This window comes from Mytilus edulis, chromosome 3 (genome assembly GCF_963676685.1).
Source record: "Mytilus edulis chromosome 3, xbMytEdul2.2, whole genome shotgun sequence".
NCBI classification, from domain to species: Eukaryota; Metazoa; Mollusca; class Bivalvia; order Mytilida; family Mytilidae; genus Mytilus; species Mytilus edulis.
In genome coordinates, this window is record NC_092346.1 from 101,481,519 (window position 1) to 101,508,506 (window position 26,988).

Sequence of the window (26,988 nt, forward strand, 5' to 3'; positions counted from 1 at the left end):
ACCTTTTAAAAAAATGGGATTTTGTTCACTAAGCTAGACTATTTTCCAATATGTGATTACAGACCTGTGACAGAATCTTAAGAGCCTCTCTCTGATCCCTGATACATGACCTTAACAAGGTTGCATCACTGCTCGTTTCATGCACAGGTACATCACCATCAAGGAACTGAAACAAATAAGAACATCATGTTACCGCAAATTATTTTATACCGTTTTCAGACAGAACCTTTCAAAAAACAAAATATCACATACCTCACCCAACTTCTTTCTAAAGAAACACCAGTTTCTTAACATTTATTTCCCAATAATTTCAGTCTCTATTTGACATCTGTGACCATAATATTAAAACTTGAGACCAGGAAATCAGTATAGATCTATTTTCTATGTGACTAAATACCAAAGTTTTGTTAAAATTCATGTTATCATTTTTAAACCATTGATACTGGATGATTTGACAAATCAATGATGTATTTCTCTCTTTAAATGGGACCAGATATCCAAAATTTGTTAAGTCATATTCTAAATTCTGAATAAGCATGTTATCTTCATTTCAATGCCTGGGCCCATGTCACTCAATGTTTGTATCACTTAATGCTAACTTACCTCCCCTATGACACCTGATAAAGTCAGCTTGAGTTTTCTCCCTTTGTCAGTTGAATTAGATTTGTCTGCTTTTGTAGAAGCTGGTTTGACAACCTCCTTTACTCCTTGGACCATCACTGCTGATTTCTTGACCATTAATGTAGGTGGGGCAAGCACTGCAGCTTTCTTGCTTTTTTCTTGTGTCGACTGCTTCTTTAATGCCTAATTTAATTCAAGAAGATCACATGTTATTTCTATTTATTTGAATATAAATTGTTGACATAGAGATAGGTCTTCCCTGTATCCATTTACCATTAGAGGGCATGCATCTTAAACTAACTTAATCACAAACACTAACATGTAAATCATTTCAGTTTTAATAGACCATGACTAAGGGGCATATCCAAAGAATCTCATGGAAATGAGATGTGGCAATGCTAATTTAATTTCATACAAATATCATTGACTTCATAGTGGGTCTCATTGGGGTCTAAGCGTGGTCTCGAAATTGAAAAGTAGCTTACATCAACACATTTTTTAAACAAGATACTCCAATGATGATTGTGGCCATGTTTGGTTAAATTTGGCCCAGTAGTTTCAGAGAAGATTTTTGTAAAAGTTAACGATGACATACCACGGACGACGGACGCCAAGTGATGAGAAAAGCTCACTTAGGTGAGCTAAAAAGTGAGCATGTGGTATGATAGACATTGAGACAACTCTCCACAAGAGACCAAATGACACAGAAATTAACAACTATAGGTCACCGTAAAGTCTTCAACAATGAGCAAAGCCCATACCACATAGTCAAATTAATTATACAAATCAGATGAAAAACGGTTTAACTCATCAGATGGAAACAAATAGAAATACTAGAGTAGACGTGGCCAGGTACTTGTATATCCCAACAAAAAAAAAAGACACTTAAGTACAGCCTCTGAGAAAACTTGCAGTTACTGACAGCTAGTTCAAAGCCACAATTAAATAAACAACTAAAAAAAATGTGCCTCTTTAGACGAAATTCTTGTTACTCTATTTTATGGATTTTCTTCAAAATAGCTTGGAAGTTATCAAATTTACTCAATTATTTCTGATGATTTTTAAAGTTGAGTTAATTGTTCAATTAAAATATTTATATAGTTCCTGTATTTACTAACAAAATAATATTTAAAATCATATAGAATTAAATAAATCTCTAATATCCTCTTTTAGTTTGAAATAATTGTATTTAACTAAATATATATTATATTTATATATATGTCTTATGTTAATAAACATTTTCATTCCCAAAATTTTTTTTTTTTCAATAAATAGTAAAAAAAAAATCATTTTCTTTCTTTCTTTATATTCATAATTTAAATTTTTTACCCTTAAATTTTGCTACTTTTCTTATCAAAAAGTGATAAAATGTTACAATTTCATAACGTTCACTAATTATTTTTTGCAGTTAAATACTTATAAAAACACCTATTGTTATTATATAAACATCCATTGAAATATTTGTGTTGGCATTCAAGGAATAGGTAACAAATAAAATGTTGGCATTCGAGGAAGACACCTTTTTAAGTTATTGTTTGACTACATACTTGATTACAAGGGCAGCAGTCCTTTTGCACCAATTACTGTTTTTCAGGGGTATCATTTGCGCCAAATTTTGTTTTCCAAATGTATCAATTGCGCCAATATTCAGAACTCATTTGCGGCAATTTACCTTTACACATATCTATCATAAGTATTAATGATTAGTATATATTTATTCTTATTTTTGGCTTTAAAAGTATCATATGTTCTGAGATATTTCACCATGAAGATGAGCATCTGGTGAGAATAGACCACTTTCGAGTTCATCCGTCACCGGAAAAAACTCGTCAATTATACGCGCCTTTATGACGTCATTTACCAGATAGAGGGGGTCGCCTGTATCCCTGCACTATTTACGTTCATCAAGCGTCTTGGTGATCGTCATTGTGCAGGATAAACTAGAAATAATGGTTGTTCTGTAGGTACTTAATGACAATTCCCTAATGACATCAATGCTGATTGTCAATTTTGAGAATTCAATTTGTCGTATAATTCGTACAATATAGAATTATAGTTTTCCAACCACTCGCTCAACATTGGAATGGAAGTGACGACACCCCTAAACGTACAAATGACGTTCACTAAAACCAGAGTTTTTGACGGAAATGCATCGAACTCGAAAGTTGTCTATTGACTTAAAATGCATTGACAGTCCATGTATTGAGAGGGAAGAAAAAATGTTACTTTGCTGAATATTTAATAAAAGATATGCCAAAAGAGAAGCAAATAGAAGCATTTGCTGATTATGTTTTAGTCACATAGGTTGATGACACAGTGCTTTGTTTCCACCATGCGCATGGGCTGAAACTATCTACCGCAAGACATACCAGTAAAGGAGCAGAAGCATTCCAAGGGCATTATAATGAACTGTTTTATGCATTTCATCCTTCAATGTTTGTGTTTTTGGACAATAAAGTGAAGTTACAAGCTACTATCTACATTAAAGTACCCATGCAGCAGCAGTAAGAAGAAGATGTGTTTCAGAAAAGGAAACATTTGTTGTATAAACTGCCAGTTCCAAGTCCGAAAAAAGGAGCAGGGAAATCATTTTTCTTCTGATTGGCGCAATCGTATGTTTTATTTTTGGCGCAAATGATACCATATAATTCTAAAACAGGTGGCACAAACGTAGCATTGGAGAAAAAAAGTTGTGGCACAAAAGGACGCATTTTTGGCGCAAACAGATTTCTCATACCTTATTAGCTTTATCAAGGTCATTTTTTAATCTAAGAACTTTTTCTTGAAGTTCTCTTAAATTCATATTTAGTTCAGTATTCTCATCTGATAACTGAGCTGTAACCTAAAAATAATCACAAAAAAACAAAACAGAAAGACAGTACAATAATAATGTGATTTATAAAGATAATTGTACTAGTAATTATAAAAATAATACTATTTCTCTGTGAAATATTGTTAGGTGGTTCAAAATAAGCTTTCATTTTCTTTGTAAAACATCATGTATAAACTTCTAAGCTTTGTCTTAATTTCTAACTTTACCTTTACTTATGATAACAGATTTCTGAATTATAAAAAAAAACAAATGTCAACAATATTCTTATCTATAATGTATTGCAATAAAATATTCTGAGAAGATTGAATCTCAAAAACACATTTTTTAGGAAAATTGCCTTGAAACAGGACTCTACCATGAGTATTAATAGAAAAATCAAGCCATACTCAGTGTTTTGGGAAGCTTTTTCCGATTTACCACAGAGCACTGGTCTTTAACAGTAACAATCAAAGACAAAATATTTCATACATTACCACAATAATTGTCCTGTCAATCATTCTACAAAATTCTTATAACAAAAGGCAGTTAACATCAATACACAATAAACAAATAAATATTAGGTACTCAAGACCAATATGTTTCCAGACTACTTTGTAATCTAGCTTTTAAATGTTTCATTTATTTCCTGATGGCTGTATAAATAAGATGCTGTATGTTTTAGTTGTTATAAAATATTGACATTTCATCATTCTCTTGTGATGGCCATCATATTAGTACAATAACTCTTTTGACAAGAAGTCTAACGCCCATTGTTTATATATGTAGCATGTAATGCCAAGACCAAACAACCAACTGTTGAAGATTTTTTTAAATCTTGTTATCAAGAAAAACAGTTTTGTGGATTTCCCAAAGAGCCTATTTTCATATAGTATAATAGTTGGAGTGAAATGTTCCTCTGGCCTTTGTTATATTTGTTTGATTTTTAATTTTAGTTTCATTTATATATTTCGGAGTTTAGTATGTCGCCAATTATCACTGAACTAGTATTCATTTTTGTTTCGGCCCAGCTGAAGCACGCCTCTGGGTGCGGGAATTTCTCAATGCATTGAAGACCTATTGAGTGGCCTTCCGCTGTTATCTGCTCTTTATTCAGGTTATTGTCTCTTTGACACATTCCCCATTTCCATTCACAATTTTATTTTCATGTTTTCTCATCCAAAGTTTTTGTAAAAATATAATGGTAACACTTGAATAAGACAAGACAGTAAAATAATTTATAAATAGAGAATCTCTAATCTTAAGTTAAGCTGTATTAAGAGGTGACTGAATTTTTATTTTTCATTGTTGTGAACGTTTTCCTACTCTTGGAGGGCATATAGGCATCTGGAAATGAATTAGGTTAAAAAAAGTAAGTTTTAGGCTTTTATTCTAGCTTGATTTAGAAATTATGAACAGCAATTGTGCTGTTTATTCATTCTTCTTTTTTGTTACAACGTGTGTATGGATTATAAGTTAACACATCATGTCCATTTATTCATGTTGAGAAGTTTCTGTTGGTACCAACATTTGTACATGTACTTACCTTTTTCTCTCTTTTTACATCTGCTTGCAGACTGAAATGGTAAAAGGTTAAGTGTTAATAGTTCAAAAATTGAAATTACTTCTTTAACTCATTGGTGACCTTTATATTTTTATTATTGTTTTCAAATAAACTGAACTTAAACTAAATGATTTCAAAATTTAAGCGATTTCTGTAATTTAATTCTTTTTTTATTTCGATATTACCTTTTTTCTCCTATTAGTTCAACAGAAAAAAAGTACCTAAACAACAATGCATGCTTCTTTTGAAGGCACATTGTTGGCTTAAATGAATGGTGACCCCATATTTTTATTTTGTTTTTCTGTTTTAGTATAGGATAAAGTTTATTCAAAAAAAAAAATAGCAAAATCCTATATTTAAAAAAAAAACTTATACCCGTGAGCCCCCTTAATGGACTGGTTGACCAACAAGGAGGACCCCTATTTCCAGATGTTTTTTTGCCCTTTTGGGAAATGGTTGACAACCTAGTAAGATGTCAATTTCCGGTTTTAGTGCATATTTTGAGAAATGGTTGATCCTGATGGAAAACCTTTTTTCTCTCTTTTAAATCTGACATCTCTACAAATAATTCTGCTTACTTTAAAAACATTTTTTTGTTTTCTTTTCCTGTTTCTCTTGTTGTTTTTGTCGAGCCTGCAACTTTTGTTGCAGAAAGCTCGACATAGGGATAGTGATCCGGCGGCGGCGGCTACGGCGGCGGCGTTAGCTAACTTCTTAAAAGGTTTATATTTTAGAAGGTGAAAGACCTGGATGCTTCATACTTTGTATATAGATGCCTCATGTTACGAAGTTTCCGTCAGTCACATGTCCAATATCCTTGACCTCATTTTCATGGTTCAGTGACCACTTGAAAAAAAAGTTCAAAATTTTTGTAATGTTGAATTCTCTCTTATTATAAGTAATCGGATAACTATATTTGGTATGTGCGTACCTTGCAAGGTCCTCATGCCCATTAGACAGTTTTCACTTGACCTCGACCTCATTTCATGGATCAGTGAACAAGGTTAAGTTTTGGTGGTCAAGTCCATATCTGAGATACTATAAGTAATGGGGCTAGTATATTTGGTGTATGGAAGGACTGGAAGGTGTACATGTCCAACTGGCAGGTGTCATCTGACCTTGACCTCATTTTCATGGTCCAGTGGTTATAGTTAAGTTTTTGTGTTTTGGTCTGTTTTTCTCATACTTTATGCAATAGGTCTACTATATTTGTTGTATGGAATGGTTGTAAGGTGTACATGTCTAGCGGACAGATGTCATCTGACCTTGACCTCATTTTCATGGTTCAGTGGTCAAAGTTAAGTTTTTTAAGTTTTGGTCTTTTTATCTAATATTATATGCCAAAGGTCAACTATATTTGGTGTATGGAAATATATTATGATCTATATGTCAGTCCCGCAGGTTTTATTTAACCATGACCTCAATTGCACGGTTCATTGCACAGTGTTAAGTTTTTGTGTTTTGGTCTATTTTCTTAAACTATAAGTAATAGGTCAACTATATTTGTTGTATGGAAGCTTTGTTAGCTGTACATGTCTGCCTGGCATGGTTCATCTGACCTTGACCTCATTTTCATGGTTCATTGGTCTTTGTTTAGCTATCTTGGTTAATGTTAAGTTTATGTGACAGTTGTAATCAGGCTTTATACTTAGGACTATCAACATAATATCAAGAAGGCGAGACATTTCAGTGTGTGCACTCTTGTTTTTAATTCATTTTGAATCTAATACATTTGCTATACTTACCTTTTAACCTGTTTTTGCTGCTTTTCTAAATTTTTCATCAGCTCTTTCAAATGTTCTCCAAGATGCATCAACTCTAAAAAGATAATTAGGATTAGATGCATTAGTTCAAGTGCGAGTCAGGTACAGAATGCCAAAATAGAAACAGTGTATTGTCCACAAAAAAACATAGAATCAGTGTTATATAAAAAAAAAAAACACCCTGCTTGATGCAGTTACTTGAGATATTTGTCTATGAAGTTATTTAGTATCATAAATTGATACAGTGTATTTATTTCTTTTCAATTTTGTGTGGAAAATATACATGATGAATGCATAAAGTAGTAGTGACTTTAATCAAAGTGATTCTAGCTAAAATACCTAATCATGGAACATAATCATCATATTACACTGTACCTTCGTTTCCTTCCAAGCGCACTTGATTTAACATAGAAACAATTTGGTCAGCAGCATTTTTCCATGGAACTGGATCTGTATCTCCTCCGCCAGGACTAGCCTGAACACTTACTGTGAATTAAATAACATGTATAGACAATCATTATACATGGTTTGAATTTGATTATGAAATTTTTTTGGAAAGATTTACAATATTATAAATAAGAACAATAATATAATTACCAATACAATAGCAAGTGCAATCAAAACAAACCCATAACATAATACATTGATAGTCATAAAATGTCTCCAAACTTTCACTATATATATTTGTCAATACCATCCAATGATAAATCATTAGGAGTATCAAGGGTTATAACCATGATAAAAAATTTCTGGACAATAAACAATCACTAAATGCAGCTAAAATCTCTCTTTCTTTACAACTAATTGATCTATTTACATTGCAAAAGAAGTTATTGTAGTGAACAGAAACCTCAAAGTTTGTTATTTTGAAATGTGTAAAGGGTAATATCTTACTAAACAACAAACTGTGAAATACAAGAACATTTCATATCAACCTGTTCGCAGTTCCTAGCTTTATGTTACAATATTTTATTAAGAAGAAACCTAAATAAGTATAGATTATAACATGGCCTTTTCCATATTGGCCCTGGTATCATCCCGAGACTCCCATATCGGCCTCGAGGCTTTAGCCGAGGGTCGATATGGGTCGAGGGATAATACCAGGGCCAATATGGAAAAGACATGTTATAATCTATTTATCACATATCTAAGTTCTGCAGAATAGAGACACAAGGTTCAATTATACCAATTTAATGAAACATAACAGGTAAAATTTTAAATGTGTCGTCAAGGACGCAATGACGTGACATCATTTGGAATCGGGGCACAATATCAATATCGTCTTTTTTGCCCCGGGCAATTTTGAGGTTATTGCATATGCAAAACCCAACGTATTCGTAACAAATATGTGATAATACTTTTTTCACCATGAATAAGGGTCACATATCTAAAACAAAGTAATGTGTGAAATATGTTAAATTATACATTGATCTGTGCTCATTAGTTCTAAACATTCTTTTTTAAATTTCAAAGGATCTCATTTTCAAAGAATATTCCAGTTCAGTATTTCAAGATTTGTTAGTTTCCTTGTAAAACATGAAAGAAGATATCTCTGAAATGACAACCGTTTGTATAAGCAAATATTTGCCATTAAATGTTGTTAACAACTTATTAATTTATAATGATTTTGGAGGAAAGATCAGAAAGAAATCATAATATTAACAATGTCTCTGACAAGACATTAATCCAAGCATAGAAAAATGAGTACATTTTACAAGTTTAACTCAATTTACATATTATACTCACCATTTTATAAGTTTTAACTCAATTTACATATTATACTCACCCTTTTATAAGTTTAACTTAATTTACATATTATACTCACCATTTTATGAGTTTAACTTAATTTACATATTATACTCACCATTTTACAAATTTAACTTAATTTACATACTATACTCACCATTTTATAAGTTTAACTTAATTTACATATTATACTCATCATTTTATGAGTTTAATTTAATTTACATATTATACTCACCATTTTACAAATTTAACTTAATTTACATATTATACTCACCATTTTACAAGTTTAACTTAATTTACATATAAACTCACCATGTTGCATCACCTTGACATTGCTAACCATGTCCATTTCTAATTTCTTTTTCTCCCTGTCAAAGAAATAGTCATATCAATACACTTTATAATACAACTTTCTTATGACATTTTAAATCACAGCATTAGCATACAGAGTTATCTGACCTGATGCAGTAATACCCATAAGCCTCTGTAATCTCATATTCACACTTTATCATTGCAATAAATAAAATAAAAAAATTAAACTGCTTTAAATAATGTTATATTTATATTGGTATATTATTTGGAGGTTCCAATTTTTATGATTTCAAAAATATTTTCTATATTATTTTTTTATTAATTTTAAACAAGAAAGAACTAATGTCACTATAAACAAAAATATTTAAAATGATCATTTTTGTTCCTAATCATAATACAAACTTACTTCTCAAAGGCCAGGAGTTTCTTAGGATCTAAGTTACCCATCTTGAGATGTCGCTGCACACGTTTCATTTTCTCAAAAGTAATGATGGTGGCATTGAAACTTTTACTGTAAATATACATGTCTTTATTATATACAGTAGAAATACAAATTTAAAATTCATTATTATATACAGTAAAGATACAAATATAAAATTCATTATTATACACAGTAGAAATACTCAGATATTGTAAATAGATATTCATTAATTTTCCAAGTAATAAAAATGGGGCATAACTCTAAAAAGATAATTGACTTTCTGTCCAAATTTGATCGCTGTCTTTGAGTTTTGGTTCTTATGATTGTGTATGAACTTCATTAACTTTGGAGTAGGAAAACTTAAGTGTGAGTGTGGAAACAAAACACTTAATGCTCTGTTTTTACCCTACCATATAATTTCAAACATACAAATTGAATAATTTTACCCTCCAACTACAATATTGAATATCCTTCCCTTTTTGTGACAACTGATAAAGTCACTGTAGTATTTTTCAATGCGTAAGCATCCATACGATTATTGATCAGATAGCTATGTTACTAAGTACTTACTCTAGTTCAGATAGCTATGTTACTAAGTACTTACTCTAGTTCAGATAGCTATGTTACTTAGTACTTACTCTAGTTCAGTCTCTTCCTCCTTAGCTATAGCTATGTTACTTAGTACTTACTCTAGTTCAGTCTCTTCCTCCTTATTCATAGACACATCAAGTTCTTCCTACAATAAATATTCATCTTCATTAATTTCTCTGTTATTTAATAGCAAGTACAGAATGAAAAATTAAATTGTTGGTATTAAACAAGTGTTCTTCTGTTACTGTCTTTCTGTTTATATCCCAAAATTCATACCAGCAAATTTCATCAAATAGCAATGATATTGGAAAGCATTTGTGACAATTATCATAATCATATAAAAAAGATACCTTAATTTCAGCACACGGTTTTCTTGTTTTACTTGTTTATAGGATTGCTGTGTCACTGATGTAACTTCAATACTTCCTTTGATTCAAATGTAGTTTAGAGTCAACCTTAATTAAGAGCCTTGGGTCCCAGAAGTTCCATTGCATATTAATGCATATGAATTATAATTACATTTGCAGAATGAAATGATTTCTGACATGAAAATGAATAACGATGGAATGAAAAAAAGGAACAGAAGTTATATAACATTATTTGCAAAAAAATATATATTCCATGATTTCAACTTAGATATACATGTACTTACCAACTCTGAATGATCTGCTGAAAACCACTGAAAAATAATATCATTTAAATATTAAACATGATAAATATAACATTTATTTGATAAACATGATTAAAATACAACATTTATTTTATATACTTAAAATGTTATTTATTACCCAGTATTTAACTGTGCACAACAGAGTATTCATTAATCAATTTCATTGCCACATATTTATTTCCATTCGAAATTACAGAAAAATATCACAATACAGGAAGTGGGACCAAAAAAGGGTTATCAGCTCAGAATAAGCACTGTTATTATATTGGTGAAGTTTACTTACATCAGCTAACTGGTACAAAAGCTACAAAAAGACAGAACATATCAGATGTATTAACTGATAAATAGAGAACATAAACAAAACATTTTATTTAATTTTAAAAGTTATTTTGTCTTTGTAGAATAGAAAAATATCAAACCGAAAAGCAAACTTAATGATCAATACTTTTAATACTTTGAAGAAACATTGAAGCATTGAAAGTTTACCTTTTTAACAAGAAAATTATTGTTATCAAAATTTTATTGAAATTGAATCATGCACTTTTAATGGTATTTATCCATTTAAGTGTGTGTGTATGTGTGTGATATGTAAAAACATCAAAGTATGTTGACAATTTTGGGATTTTTTTTTCTTCTGGCAGCATATTACATTGATTATAGAATTATCAGTGATATATACTATACTTTTTGTACTTACTTCATCTCTCTCATTAATTGCACCAATGGTATTCTCTGTAACCTCCTGGTCATATTGGCCTAACAATGCTTCTATTGTCTCCTTCATCTGAAACAACAGAAAATTTTATATCTGACAGGGATAGTTCTGTCATGCATAAAAATGATTCTGTTGAGATCCTTATTTAAAATAACAAATATTAATAGAAACTAAACATAGCCATAAACAAATATTGCTTTACTGAGAGTTCACCAATAGAAATTTGTCAGTGAGATGCTGATTACTGAGGCTTTGATTAATGTTGTTGCTTACTTTGATTCAATAAGTTAAGGCAACATCCGTTGCGTTGAAGAAAAAGTATATGAAGCAATCCTCATTAAAGGGTTATGGGTCTGTAAAAAGTAAAATCACAAAAATTCTGAACTCCGAGGAAAATTCAATCGGAAAGTCCCTTATCACATGGCAAAACCAAATGACAAAACACATCAAAAACGAATGGAAACCAACTGTCGACCAAAAATAAGATAACCAAATCATGTTTGTACTCAATGTACTTAACAACTAAGCTACCAAATTAAGGAACTTCAGTGGGAAGCATGTTTATTTCTTATTTAAAATATATGACATAAAACAAGTCATAATAACTGCCTGGGCAATTACTTATTTAAGCCCATGTTGTCTTTTTTTCACCAAAATTGTCCAAGCAAATTTAAAAAAAATCAATTATTCACATCTTTCCCATTTGCTCTTGAATGAATAGTTGTCTTGTTGGTTATCATACCATATTTGCATGTTGTTTTTATTTTATTTTTTATTTTATCTGCATTTCTACAGAGATGCAATTGTCTAAATATGTGTATGATTACATACCTCACCTTGTTGCATATTCTTTAACTTGTTTCTTGTATTTTTCACAACTCCATCCTGAAAAAAACAGTTACAGATAATGAAATAATTTTAAGATAATAAGAATATCTCATACCACATGCCCCCCTCATAAAGAGGATGAGCTTTTTATAATGCCCTGCTGGTATAATTTTTTTTTTCATTAGGAAGTGCCACAAGAAATGAGATCTTATAAAACTTCATAGAAATACATTTTAAAAGATCCACTCCCTAACAAATGTCTCCCATTTCAATTTTAACTGATTATTAAGTTCATCTGATGTTTAACGGGGCAAAAAAACAGCATACAAATTTTAAGTGCAGCTGATTATAAAAATTGCCATCATGGAGACAAGAAAGTTTTTATGAACTCCCCCTCCTGTTGCTATACAAGACAAAGGTCATACCGACATGTTAGTGACAACAAATCAATAAAGTAAATACAGTTGATCTATCAATAATAGTAATACTAAGAGGCAGACAAGTTCCTTTAAATGGTAGTTGCAATTGTTAAAGTCTATAACTCACCATTGCCATAGAAAAAGTAATACAGATTTCTTTATTTTCATGCAGGCAAGACAATCAATTAAATGCTACAAAGATCAAACCATATATAATGTGTGTATATAATTAAGTAACATGAGTACTTTGACTCTTACCCTTTTCTGTACTTCTTTCTCATAGTCATTCAGAGTATCATACTCAAACAGAGTCTGTAACATAAATAAATAGTATTACTGACAATAAATCATCAAATTTCAACAATAGCATATGACAATAACACATAAAACATAAACAAATAGCATTACTGACAATAACACATAAAACATGAATTATAAACAATAACAGTTCTGAAAATAAAACATAAAACAGAAATAGCATTACTGACATGACTGAACAATAAAACATAGTATTACTGACATAAAACATAAAATGTAAAAAGCAGCATAACTGACAATAGAACAGAAATTGTAAACAATATCATTACTGACATGACTGACAAGAAAACATAAATGTAAACAATAGCATTACTGACATAAAACAAAAAACATAAAATGTAGCATAACTAGCATAACTGCATAAGTAGCATAACTGACAATAGAATACACATTGTAAACAATAGCATTAATGACAATAAAGCATAAAATTTAAAGAATAACATTACTGACAATAAAACATAAAATGTAAACAAATGTGTAACTGACAATAAAACAAAATGTAAAAAATGGCATTACTGACAACAAAACATAAAACATAAAAAGTAAACAATATCATTACTGACAATAAAACATTGTCATAAACATAAAATATTAACATCTATAATGGTTTACTTTTGTAATTTGAGATTTGGATGGAGAGTTGTCTCAATTGGTAATCATACCCCATCTCTAAGTTGTGTCTAAATCGCATTAGTGTCATAAAACATACAATACAATATGTAAACAATAGCACTACTGACAATAAAACATAGTACATAAAATGTAACCATAATGTTACTGACAATAAAACATAACAAGGGTAACAGAAATAAACAAAAATATTGGATAGTACAAAAGATCACCTACATACCAGTACACCAACAACCTGCATATTTCATATCATCACACCTAACAGCTGCTGATCTTGATTTCCCGCCGTAATTATCTCCCCTTTTAATACTAGAATCTTAGATTTGTTATGCGGCGACTGCAATACAAGTGATAGAATCTGATAGGTTTAGCTAGGTTTAGCTAGCTATCATGGAAGCCATATTTAATCCACCATTTTCTATCTAAGGGAGCTACCATTTGATTTTTATGGGGGGGCTAGGATGAAAAATTTTGTCCTGCATTTTTTTTTAGTTGTAATCTCTGTCCTGCCTTTTTATTTTTCACTCTATTCGGTCCTGCCTTTTTTTTTTTAGTTTATCCTGACTTTTTTTACCTAAATTGTCATCCTGACTTTTTTTTTTTGCAAGTGTCTCATCCTGCCTTTTTTTTTGCTCAAAATTCCTGTCCTGCCTATTTTTTTCAAATTTCATCCTAGCCCCCCCATAAAAATCAAATGGTAGCTCCCTAAGAAAATGCCTGTACAAAGTCAGGAATATGACGGTTGTCCATACGGTTGTCCATACAGTTGTCCCTACAGTTGTCCCTACAGTTGTTCATACAGTTGTCCCTACAGTTGTCCCTACAGTTGTCACAGTATCCATACAGTTGTCCCTACAGTTGTCCCTACAGTTGTCCCTACGGTTGTCACAGTATCCATACAGTTGTCCCTACAGTTGTCCATACAGTTGTCCCTACAGTTGTCCCTACAGTTGTCCCTGCAGTTGTCCCTACGGTTGTCCATACAGTTGTCCATACAGTTGTCCCTACAGTTGTCCCTACGGTTGTCCCTACAGTTGTCCATACAGTTGTCCATACAGTTGTCACAGTATCCATACAGTTGTCCATACAGTTGTCCCTACAGTTGTCCCTACGGTTGTCCCTACAGTTGTCCATACAGTTGTCCCTACAGTTGTCCCTACAGTTGTCCATACAGTTGTCCCTACAGTTGTCCCTATAGTTGTCACAGTATCCATACAGTTGTCCCTACAGTTGTCCCTACAGTTGTCCATACAGTTGTCCCTACAGTTGTCCATACAGTTGTCCATATAGTTGTCACAGTATCCATACAGTTGTCCATACAGTTGTCCATACAGTTGTCCATACAGTTGTCCCTACAGTTGTCCCTACGGTTGTCCATACAGTTGTCCCTACAGTTGTCCCTACAGTTGTTCATACAGTTGTCCCTACAGTTGTCCCTACAGTTGTCACAGTATCCATACAGTTGTCCCTACAGTTGTCCCTACAGTTGTCCCTACGGTTGTCACAGTATCCATACAGTTGTCCCTACAGTTGTCCATACAGTTGTCCATACAGTTGTCCCTACAGTTGTCCCTACAGTTGTCCCTACGGTTGTCCATACAGTTGTCCATACAGTTGTCCCTGCAGTTGTCCCTACGGTTGTCCATACAGTTGTCCATACAGTTGTCCCTACGGTTGTCCCTACAGTTGTCCATACAGTTGTCCATACAGTTGTCCCTACAGTTGTCCCTACAGTTGTCCCTACAGTTGTCCCTACAGTTGTCCCTACGGTTGTCCCTACGGTTGTCCATACAGTTGTCCATACAGTTGTCCATACAGTTGTCCCTACAGTTGTCCCTACGGTTGTCCATACAGTTGTCCATACAGTTGTCCCTACAGTTGTCCATACAGTTGTCCATACAGTTGTCCATACAGTTGTCACAGTATCCATACAGTTGTCCCTACAGTTGTCCCTACAGTTGTCCATACAGTTGTCACAGTATCCATACAGTTGTCCATACAGTTGTCCATACAGTTGTCACAGTATCCATACAGTTGTCCATACAGTATCCATACAGTTGTCCATACAGTTGTCACAGTATCCATACAGTTGTCCCTACAGTTGTCCCTACAGTTGTCCATACAGTTGTCACAGTATCCATACAGTTGTCACGGTATCCATTTGTTTGGTGTGTTTTTTATTTTTTTCATATGATTTGATTACAGACTGTTTTAAATTTTCCTCGGAGTTCAGTATTTTTTGTTTTTTTGGCTTTTTCTAGGAATTTTACATATAATCATTACTTTGTTGTTAAAACCAGCAAAAAATCATCAGTTTAATTCCCAAGCCATCATAGTTTTAAAAATTGTTCCACCTCACAGCAATGTGTGAAGAGTTTTTTAATACGACAATATGTCGCATTTTTAATGTGTTATTTTAAAATTATATTTATTCTTAAGAAATGATCTAAAAATGCAATTAAAAAAAAATGGCAACTTTGAAAAAGTACCCGAAAAAGAGAAATAACATTCTTAACCAAATTTAAATGTTACTGGTATCTGGGATGACGTTACTGTTACTCAAGTATATATGTCTCTGGTGTAACAATTCTAGCTGGACAGTGGCATCAGAATCATTTTAGTTTAGGGTTGGAATGTTCTTTCCTTTTTATGCCCCATTTATGGGCATTATGTTTTCTGGTCTGTGCGTTCGTTCGTCCGTCCACCCGCCCGTTCATCCGTTGTACCGTTCGTTCGTTCGTTCGTTCGTCTGTCCCGCTTCAGGTTAAAGTGTTTGGTCGAGGTAGTTTTTGATGAAGTTGAAGTCCAATCAACTTGAAACTTAGTACACATGTTCCCTATGATATGATCTTTCTAATTTTAATACCAAGTTAGAGATATGATCCCATTTTCACGGTCCACTGAACATAGAAAATGATAGTGCGGATGGAACATTCGTGTACTTGGGACACATTCTTGTTTCAATTGTTATAATTAACGTTTTGGCTTTCGGCCGGATAGTTTTTGTTCTACTAGACTAGTTTTCATAAATATATACCCACTTTTTAGATAAAATAACATAATGTTCTCCAAAAGAAAAATAATATAGAATTAAATTATATGTACGGAAAAGTTGTTGAAAAGTATGAAATTGTTAAAAAAAAATATTATCAATAAGACTTTTTAACATTAAAACTCTACAAGGTTTAGTCAACCTGATATCTTAATATCTGAAAATCAAAACAGACACATAGAAAAACTATAACGAAACTATATGAACTATTGGATTATATATGTATTATCAGATGTCCACTACTATAATGGACCTCTGGAACTATGAATTAGTCAAATGCCGGTAACATTCTGCTTCAGAAGGAACGTGTCTGACCATACAGTTGCTAATTCTTAACATTGACTACATCTTCTATTGTTTTGTTAGACTCTTGTCGGTTGTTACCCATTCGTATAATGTGTTTGAGGGCCCTCATGGGGTTTTTGATTATGTGATTACTTGGCCGTTTTTTTTATTGATTATTTGATTATTAAGCCAAATATTTCATGATTATTTGATTACCTAGGACTGTATTTTTAGTTTATGATTATTTGATTACTAAAGATAAGCAAATATTTAATGATTATGTGATTATATTGGCAAAAAAATGGTGATTATGTGATTACTAGGACCCCCCCATGAGGGGCCTCGTGTTTGAGCCTTTGATTTTGCCCTTTGATTAGAGACTTTCCTTTTTTAATTTTCTTCGGAGTTCAGTATTTTTGTGATTTTACTTTTTTTTGTATACCTACTAACCTTGTGAAGTCTGCCAGTTACATCTGCTAGTTGGTCTTTGAGGAGATCTTGCTTTCTCTTACGGTTGTCATATAATGGTATATACATCCCCATTGAAATCATTGGTGATTCAGTTTGGTCATGTTCAAATTTCGTAGTGCCGTATGATGAGTTGGTTATCATTTTCGGAGGTTCAAGCATACTCATGTCTAAATACGGCTTATCGCTTATCTTTGAACCTCTCCGTTTGCTTGAAGCAATGTTGGCAGCAGTGTATTTCACTGGCTTTGCTTTTCCAGTTGGTTTGGCTTTTGGAGCGGTCTTCCATACCGACATTTTACTGGAAAACAAAGTTACTATCACGTGATTAGCACAAACGTCTCCAACGTCACAATATGCATATATACCGTAGCCTTATAAGTCTTAGATATAAGAAGATGTGGTATGAGTTCCACTGAGACAACTCTGCATCCAAGTCACAATTTTTAAAAGTAAACTATTATAGGTGAAAGTACGGTATGCTCTTGCATCTAATTTCCCGGTTTGATTTTTAAGACTATGATTTTGCCCAGTTAAGGTAGATCATAAGTAAATATTTTTTGAGACAGAATTTTCTTATACTTTGCCAAAATGAAGATTTTACTATGCTCTTTTCAAAAATATAATAAAAAGTATGGGTTACCGTGCTATTTTTTAAGCTATGAGTCGTTAAAAATTGCCTAAATTTGGTTAGATAGTTCATGGAAAAACACATTTGTGTGCATAAAAAAAATCTATGAGATAGAATTTTGAAATAAATTGTGAAAAGATAGGTTTTGTAATGTATTTAAAGAAAATGAAAAGAAAAAATGGTGTCACCGAAACTTGTTTTCTTGCTACAAGTAAAAAGAAAAAAAATCCCTATCAGTCCAGTATAAAAAAATATTCTAAAAAGGGAAAACGGTAGTATTTAATTTTCCCAGCATTAGGTTGGCCTTTTGTGTACCCAAGACAGGGCGTAGGAAGTCAACTTAAGAGTGCTGTGATTGGATATAAGGGTACAATATATTTTTGATTTATCTATGAATAACTGCAGTGTGTATATTTACAATATAAATTTTGAAACCTATTGAAATATTTTCTAGAGAATTATTCGAAAAGACTTGCAAAATTTCATAAATTTGGTGCAAAATGACGGTGGGCATGGATAACATAAACAAGCTCCGTTGGAAGTTGGTCATGATACTATTTGGCTTTAATTTTTAAAACACAATAATAAAGTACTAACTAGCGACTTTCCAGACTTTCATAGATTTCCGGGAGTGTGCTAAATGCCGAAAGTTGTTACAACAATGCATACATCTACTGGTATGAATTTGTTGCCCTGTTCCTGTGCTACAAGTCGATATCAATTTTTTATATGTGGCCCAAATATTATGCCCGCAACGTCGGTCAACCTAAGGTGTGCGTGTTTACGATAACGTTAACAAAATGACACCTCCGCTAACGCTATTGGGTCTAATCGTTTTCTCCGTTTTTTCAAAAATACCGGCGAGTTTATCGGCTGAGCACAACTTTAGTGGTATTAGTTAGTTGCCCTGGCAGTGTGCTAACTTTCTGCCGCTATTTATAGGGGGTCGCGTGTATAGTTTGGCCACAATTCATTAAACGGAAGCGACTTTCCAGACTTTCATAGATTTCCGGGAGTGTGCTAAATGCCGAAAGTTGTTACAACAATGCATACATCTACTGGTATGAATTTGTTGCCCTGTTCCTGTGCTACAAGTCGATATCAATTTTTTATATGTGGCCCAAATATTATGCCCGCAACGTCGGTCAACCTAAGGTGTGCGTGTTTACGATAACGTTAACAAAATGACACCTCCGCTAACGCTATTGGGTCTAATCGTTTTCTCCGTTTTTTCAAAAATACCGGCGAGTTTATCGGCTGAGCACAACTTTAGTGGTATTAGTTAGTTGCCCTGGCAGTGTGCTAACTTTCTGCCGCTATTTATAGGGGGTCGCGTGTATAGTTTGGCCACAATTCATTAAACGGAAGCGACTTTCCAGACTTTCATAGATTTCCGGGAGTGTGCTAAATGCCGAAAGTTGTTACAACAATGCATACATCTACTGGTATGAATTTGTTGCCCTGTTCCTGTGCTACAAGTCGATATCAATTTTTTATATGTGGCCCAAATATTATGCCCGCAACGTCGGTCAACCTAAGGTGTGCGTGTTTACGATAACGTTAACAAAATGACACCTCCGCTAACGCTATTGGGTCTAATCGTTTTCTCCGTTTTTTCAAAAATACCGGCGAGTTTATCGGCTGAGCACAACTTTAGTGGTATTAGTTAGTTGCCCTGGCAGTGTGCTAACTTTCTGCCGCTATTTATAGGGGGTCGCGTGTATAGTTTGGCCACAATTCATTAAACGGAAGCGACTTTCCAGACTTTCATAGATTTCCGGGAGTGTGCTAAATGCCGAAAGTTGTTACAACAATGCATACATCTACTGGTATGAATTTGTTGCCCTGTTCCTGTGCTACAAGTCGATATCAATTTTTTATATGTGGCCCAAATATTATGCCCGCAACGTCGGTCAACCTAAGGTGTGCGTGTTTACGATAACGTTAACAAAATGACACCTCCGCTAACGCTATTGGGTCTAATCGTTTTCTCCGTTTTTTCAAAAATACCGGCGAGTTTATCGGCTGAGCACAACTTTAGTGGTATTAGTTAGTTGCCCTGGCAGTGTGCTAACTTTCTGCCGCTATTTATAGGGGGTCGCGTGTATAGTTTGGCCACAATTCATTAAACGGAAGCGACTTTCCAGACTTTCATAGATTTCCGGGAGTGTGCTAAATGCCGAAAGTTGTTACAACAATGCATACATCTACTGGTATGAATTTGTTGCCCTGTTCCTGTGCTACAAGTCGATATCAATTTTTTATATGTGGCCCAAATATTATGCCCGCAACGTCGGTCAACCTAAGGTGTGCGTGTTTACGATAACGTTAACAAAATGACACCTCCGCTAACGCTATTGGGTCTAATCGTTTTCTCCGTTTTTTCAAAAATACCGGCGAGTTTATCGGCTGAGCACAACTTTAGTGGTATTAGTTAGTTGCCCTGGCAGTGTGCTAACTTTCTGCCGCTATTTATAGGGGGTCGCGTGTATAGTTTGGCCACAATTCATTAAACGGAAGCGACTTTCCAGACTTTCATAGATTTCCGGGAGTGTGCTAAATGCCGAAAGTTGTTACAACAATGCATACATCTACTGGTATGAATTTGTTGCCCTGTTCCTGTGCTACAAGTCGATATCAATTTTTTATATGTGGCCCAAATATTATGCCCGCAACGTCGGTCAACCTAAGGTGTGCGTGTTTACGATAACGTTAACAAAATGACACCTCCGCTAACGCTATTGGGTCTAATCGTTTTCTCCGTTTTTTCAAAAATACCGGCGAGTTTATCGGCTGAGCACAACTTTAGTGGTATTAGTTAGTTGCCCTGGCAGTGTGCTAACTTTCTGCCGCTATTTATAGGGGGTCGCGTGTATAGTTTGGCCACAATTCATTAAACGGAAGCGACTTTCCAGACTTTCATAGATTTCCGGGAGTGTGCTAAATGCCGAAAGTTGTTACAACAATGCATACATCTACTGGTATGAATTTGTTGCCCTGTTCCTGTGCTACAAGTCGATATCAATTTTTTATATGTGGCCCAAATATTATGCCCGCAACGTCGGTCAACCTAAGGTGTGCGTGTTTACGATAACGTTAACAAAATGACACCTCCGCTAACGCTATTGGGTCTAATCGTTTTCTCCGTTTTTTCAAAAATACCGGCGAGTTTATCGGCTGAGCACAACTTTAGTGGTATTAGTTAGTTGCCCTGGCAGTGTGCTAACTTTCTGCCGCTATTTATAGGGGGTCGCGTGTATAGTTTGGCCACAATTCATTAAACGGAAGCGACTTTCCAGACTTTCATAGATTTCCGGGAGTGTGCTAAATGCCGAAAGTTGTTACAACAATGCATACATCTACTGGTATGAATTTGTTGCCCTGTTCCTGTGCTACAAGTCGATATCAATTTTTTATATGTGGCCCAAATATTATGCCCGCAACGTCGGTCAACCTAAGGTGTGCATGTTTACGATAACGTTAACAAAATGACACCTCCGCTAACGCTATTGGGTCTAATCGTTTTCTCCGTTTTTTCAAAAATACCGGCGAGTTTATCGGCTGAGCACAACTTTAGTGGTATTAGTTAGTTGCCCTGGCAGTGTGCTAACTTTCTGCCGCTATTTATAGGGGGTCGCGTGTATAGTTTGGCCACAATTCATTAAACGGAAGCGACTTTCCAGACTTTCATAGATTTCCGGGAGTGTGCTAAATGCCGAAAGTTGTTACAACAATGCATACATCTACTGGTATGAATTTGTTGCCCTGTTCCTGTGCTACAAGTCGATATCAATTTTTTATATGTGGCCCAAATATTATGCCCGCAACGTCGGTCAACCTAAGGTGTGCGTGTTTACGATAACGTTAACAAAATGACACCTCCGCTAACGCTATTGGGTCTAATCGTTTTCTCCGTTTTTTCAAAAATACCGGCGAGTTTATCGGCTGAGCACAACTTTAGTGGTATTAGTTAGTTGCCCTGGCAGTGTGCTAACTTTCTGCCGCTATTTATAGGGGGTCGCGTGTATAGTTTGGCCACAATTCATTAAACGGAAGCGACTTTCCAGACTTTCATAGATTTCCGGGAGTGTGCTAAATGCCGAAAGTTGTTACAACAATGCATACATCTACTGGTATGAATTTGTTGCCCTGTTCCTGTGCTACAAGTCGATATCAATTTTTTATATGTGGCCCAAATATTATGCCCGCAACGTCGGTCAACCTAAGGTGTGCGTGTTTACGATAACGTTAACAAAATGACACCTCCGCTAACGCTATTGGGTCTAATCGTTTTCTCCGTTTTTTCAAAAATACCGGCGAGTTTATCGGCTGAGCACAACTTTAGTGGTATTAGTTAGTTGCCCTGGCAGTGTGCTAACTTTCTGCCGCTATTTATAGGGGGTCGCGTGTATAGTTTGGCCACAATTCATTAAACGGAAGCGACTTTCCAGACTTTCATAGATTTCCGGGAGTGTGCTAAATGCCGAAAGTTGTTACAACAATGCATACATCTACTGGTATGAATTTGTTGCCCTGTTCCTGTGCTACAAGTCGATATCAATTTTTTATATGTGGCCCAAATATTATGCCCGCAACGTCGGTCAACCTAAGGTGTGCGTGTTTACGATAACGTTAACAAAATGACACCTCCGCTAACGCTATTGGGTCTAATCGTTTTCTCCGTTTTTTCAAAAATACCGGCGAGTTTATCGGCTGAGCACAACTTTAGTGGTATTAGTTAGTTGCCCTGGCAGTGTGCTAACTTTCTGCCGCTATTTATAGGGGGTCGCGTGTATAGTTTGGCCACAATTCATTAAACGGAAGCGACTTTCCAGACTTTCATAGATTTCCGGGAGTGTGCTAAATGCCGAAAGTTGTTACAACAATGCATACATCTACTGGTATGAATTTGTTGCCCTGTTCCTGTGCTACAAGTCGATATCAATTTTTTATATGTGGCCCAAATATTATGCCCGCAACGTCGGTCAACCTAAGGTGTGCGTGTTTACGATAACGTTAACAAAATGACACCTCCGCTAACGCTATTGGGTCTAATCGTTTTCTCCGTTTTTTCAAAAATACCGGCGAGTTTATCGGCTGAGCACAACTTTAGTGGTATTAGTTAGTTGCCCTGGCAGTGTGCTAACTTTCTGCCGCTATTTATAGGGGGTCGCGTGTATAGTTTGGCCACAATTCATTAAACGGAAGCGACTTTCCAGACTTTCATAGATTTCCGGGAGTGTGCTAAATGCCGAAAGTTGTTACAACAATGCATACATCTACTGGTATGAATTTGTTGCCCTGTTCCTGTGCTACAAGTCGATATCAATTTTTTATATGTGGCCCAAATATTATGCCCGCAACGTCGGTCAACCTAAGGTGTGCGTGTTTACGATAACGTTAACAAAATGACACCTCCGCTAACGCTATTGGGTCTAATCGTTTTCTCCGTTTTTTCAAAAATACCGGCGAGTTTATCGGCTGAGCACAACTTTAGTGGTATTAGTTAGTTGCCCTGGCAGTGTGCTAACTTTCTGCCGCTATTTATAGGGGGTCGCGTGTATAGTTTGGCCACAATTCATTAAACGGAAGCGACTTTCCAGACTTTCATAGATTTCCGGGAGTGTGCTAAATGCCGAAAGTTGTTACAACAATGCATACATCTACTGGTATGAATTTGTTGCCCTGTTCCTGTGCTACAAGTCGATATCAATTTTTTATATGTGGCCCAAATATTATGCCCGCAACGTCGGTCAACCTAAGGTGTGCGTGTTTACGATAACGTTAACAAAATGACACCTCCGCTAACGCTATTGGGTCTAATCGTTTTCTCCGTTTTTTCAAAAATACCGGCGAGTTTATCGGCTGAGCACAACTTTAGTGGTATTAGTTAGTTGCCCTGGCAGTGTGCTAACTTTCTGCCGCTATTTATAGGGGGTCGCGTGTATAGTTTGGCCACAATTCATTAAACGGAAGCGACTTTCCAGACTTTCATAGATTTCCGGGAGTGTGCTAAATGCCGAAAGTTGTTACAACAATGCATACATCTACTGGTATGAATTTGTTGCCCTGTTCCTGTGCTACAAGTCGATATCAATTTTTTATATGTGGCCCAAATATTATGCCCGCAACGTCGGTCAACCTAAGGTGTGCGTGTTTACGATAACGTTAACAAAATGACACCTCCGCTAACGCTATTGGGTCTAATCGTTTTCTCCGTTTTTTCAAAAATACCGGCGAGTTTATCGGCTGAGCACAACTTTAGTGGTATTAGTTAGTTGCCCTGGCAGTGTGCTAACTTTCTGCCGCTATTTATAGGGGGTCGCGTGTATAGTTTGGCCACAATTCATTAAACGGAAGCGACTTTCCAGACTTTCATAGATTTCCGGGAGTGTGCTAAATGCCGAAAGTTGTTACAACAATGCATACATCTACTGGTATGAATTTGTTGCCCTGTTCCTGTGCTACAAGTCGATATCAATTTTTTATATGTGGCCCAAATATTATGCCCGCAACGTCGGTCAACCTAAGGTGTGCGTGTTTACGATAACGTTAACAAAATGACACCTCCGCTAACGCTATTGGGTCTAATCGTTTTCTCCGTTTTTTCAAAAATACCGGCGAGTTTATCGGCTGAGCACAACTTTAGTGGTATTAGTTAGTTGCCCTGGCAGTGTGCTAACTTTCTGCCGCTATTTATAGGGGGGTCGCGTGTATAGTTTGGCCACAATTCATTAAACGGAAGCGACTTTCCAGACTTTCATAGATTTCCGGGAGTGTGCTAAATGCCGAAAGTTGTTACAACAATGCATACATCTACTGGTATGAATTTGTTGCCCTGTTCCTGTGCTACAAGTCGATATCAATTTTTTATATGTGGCCCAAATATTATGCCCGCAACGTCGGTCAACCTAAGGTGTGCGTGTTTACGATAACGTTAACAAAATGACACCTCCGCTAACGCTATTGGGTCTAATCGTTTTCTCCGTTTTTTCAAAAATACCGGCGAGTTTATCGGCTGAGCACAACTTTAGTGGTATTAGTTAGTTGCCCTGGCAGTGTGCTAACTTTCTGCCGCTATTTATAGGGGGTCGCGTGTATAGTTTGGCCACAATTCATTAAACGGAAGCGACTTTCCAGACTTTCATAGATTTCCGGGAGTGTGCTAAATGCCGAAAGTTGTTACAACAATGCATACATCTACTGGTATGAATTTGTTGCCCTGTTCCTGTGCTACAAGTCGATATCAATTTTTTATATGTGGCCCAAATATTATGCCCGCAACGTCGGTCAACCTAAGGTGTGCGTGTTTACGATAACGTTAACAAAATGACACCTCCGCTAACGCTATTGGGTCTAATCGTTTTCTCCGTTTTTTCAAAAATACCGGCGAGTTTATCGGCTGAGCACAACTTTAGTGGTATTAGTTAGTTGCCCTGGCAGTGTGCTAACTTTCTGCCGCTATTTATAGGGGGTCGCGTGTATAGTTTGGCCACAATTCATTAAACGGAAGCGACTTTCCAGACTTTCATAGATTTCCGGGAGTGTGCTAAATGCCGAAAGTTGTTACAACAATGCATACATCTACTGGTATGAATTTGTTGCCCTGTTCCTGTGCTACAAGTCGATATCAATTTTTTATATGTGGCCCAAATATTATGCCCGCAACGTCGGTCAACCTAAGGTGTGCGTGTTTACGATAACGTTAACAAAATGACACCTCCGCTAACGCTATTGGGTCTAATCGTTTTCTCCGTTTTTTCAAAAATACCGGCGAGTTTATCGGCTGAGCACAACTTTAGTGGTATTAGTTAGTTGCCCTGGCAGTGTGCTAACTTTCTGCCGCTATTTATAGGGGGTCGCGTGTATAGTTTGGCCACAATTCATTAAACGGAAGCGACTTTCCAGACTTTCATAGATTTCCGGGAGTGTGCTAAATGCCGAAAGTTGTTACAACAATGCATACATCTACTGGTATGAATTTGTTGCCCTGTTCCTGTGCTACAAGTCGATATCAATTTTTTATATGTGGCCCAAATATTATGCCCGCAACGTCGGTCAACCTAAGGTGTGCGTGTTTACGATAACGTTAACAAAATGACACCTCCGCTAACGCTATTGGGTCTAATCGTTTTCTCCGTTTTTTCAAAAATACCGGCGAGTTTATCGGCTGAGCACAACTTTAGTGGTATTAGTTAGTTGCCCTGGCAGTGTGCTAACTTTCTGCCGCTATTTATAGGGGGTCGCGTGTATAGTTTGGCCACAATTCATTAAACGGAAGCGACTTTCCAGACTTTCATAGATTTCCGGGAGTGTGCTAAATGCCGAAAGTTGTTACAACAATGCATACATCTACTGGTATGAATTTGTTGCCCTGTTCCTGTGCTACAAGTCGATATCAATTTTTTATATGTGGCCCAAATATTATGCCCGCAACGTCGGTCAACCTAAGGTGTGCGTGTTTACGATAACGTTAACAAAATGACACCTCCGCTAACGCTATTGGGTCTAATCGTTTTCTCCGTTTTTTCAAAAATACCGGCGAGTTTATCGGCTGAGCACAACTTTAGTGGTATTAGTTAGTTGCCCTGGCAGTGTGCTAACTTTCTGCCGCTATTTATAGGGGGTCGCGTGTATAGTTTGGCCACAATTCATTAAACGGAAGCGACTTTCCAGACTTTCATAGATTTCCGGGAGTGTGCTAAATGCCGAAAGTTGTTACAACAATGCATACATCTACTGGTATGAATTTGTTGCCCTGTTCCTGTGCTACAAGTCGATATCAATTTTTTATATGTGGCCCAAATATTATGCCCGCAACGTCGGTCAACCTAAGGTGTGCGTGTTTACGATAACGTTAACAAAATGACACCTCCGCTAACGCTATTGGGTCTAATCGTTTTCTCCGTTTTTTCAAAAATACCGGCGAGTTTATCGGCTGAGCACAACTTTAGTGGTATTAGTTAGTTGCCCTGGCAGTGTGCTAACTTTCTGCCGCTATTTATAGGGGGTCGCGTGTATAGTTTGGCCACAATTCATTAAACGGAAGCGACTTTCCAGACTTTCATAGATTTCCGGGAGTGTGCTAAATGCCGAAAGTTGTTACAACAATGCATACATCTACTGGTATGAATTTGTTGCCCTG

General features: G+C 35.5%; 1 protein-coding gene across 9 annotated transcripts in view; it reads right to left on the bottom strand.

Moving 5' to 3' along the window:
• Nucleotides 1–17,535, bottom strand: part of LOC139518004 (CAP-Gly domain-containing linker protein 1-like) — a 67,439-nt gene extending 49,904 nt beyond the window's left edge. For 3 of the 9 annotated variants that reach the window (XM_071309618.1, XM_071309621.1, XM_071309617.1), the window contains exons 1-15: nucleotides 17,195–17,534; nucleotides 12,718–12,771; nucleotides 12,044–12,097; nucleotides 11,195–11,281; nucleotides 10,781–10,801; nucleotides 10,480–10,506; nucleotides 9,926–9,972; nucleotides 9,222–9,326; nucleotides 8,816–8,871; nucleotides 7,133–7,243; nucleotides 6,740–6,812; nucleotides 4,977–5,007; nucleotides 3,359–3,463; nucleotides 604–804; nucleotides 65–166 (exon numbers count right to left, since the gene is read on the bottom strand). In XM_071309618.1, the coding sequence (XP_071165719.1) occupies nucleotides 65–166; nucleotides 604–804; nucleotides 3,359–3,463; nucleotides 4,977–5,007; nucleotides 6,740–6,812; nucleotides 7,133–7,243; nucleotides 8,816–8,871; nucleotides 9,222–9,326; nucleotides 9,926–9,972; nucleotides 10,480–10,506; nucleotides 10,781–10,801; nucleotides 11,195–11,281; nucleotides 12,044–12,097; nucleotides 12,718–12,771; nucleotides 17,195–17,509 (1,389 nt within the window). In that variant the 5' untranslated portion in view covers nucleotides 17,510–17,534. Of the gene's footprint in view, nucleotides 1–64; nucleotides 167–603; nucleotides 805–3,358; nucleotides 3,464–4,976; nucleotides 5,008–6,739; nucleotides 6,813–7,132; nucleotides 7,244–8,815; nucleotides 8,872–9,221; nucleotides 9,327–9,806; nucleotides 9,811–9,925; nucleotides 9,973–10,479; nucleotides 10,507–10,780; nucleotides 10,802–11,194; nucleotides 11,282–12,043; nucleotides 12,098–12,717; nucleotides 12,778–13,627; nucleotides 13,694–17,194 lie in introns of those variants that run through there. The other 6 variants (XM_071309622.1, XM_071309624.1, XM_071309619.1 and 3 more) reach the window with 6 other exon arrangements.
• Between the last annotated feature and the right edge of the window lie 9,453 nt (nucleotides 17,536–26,988).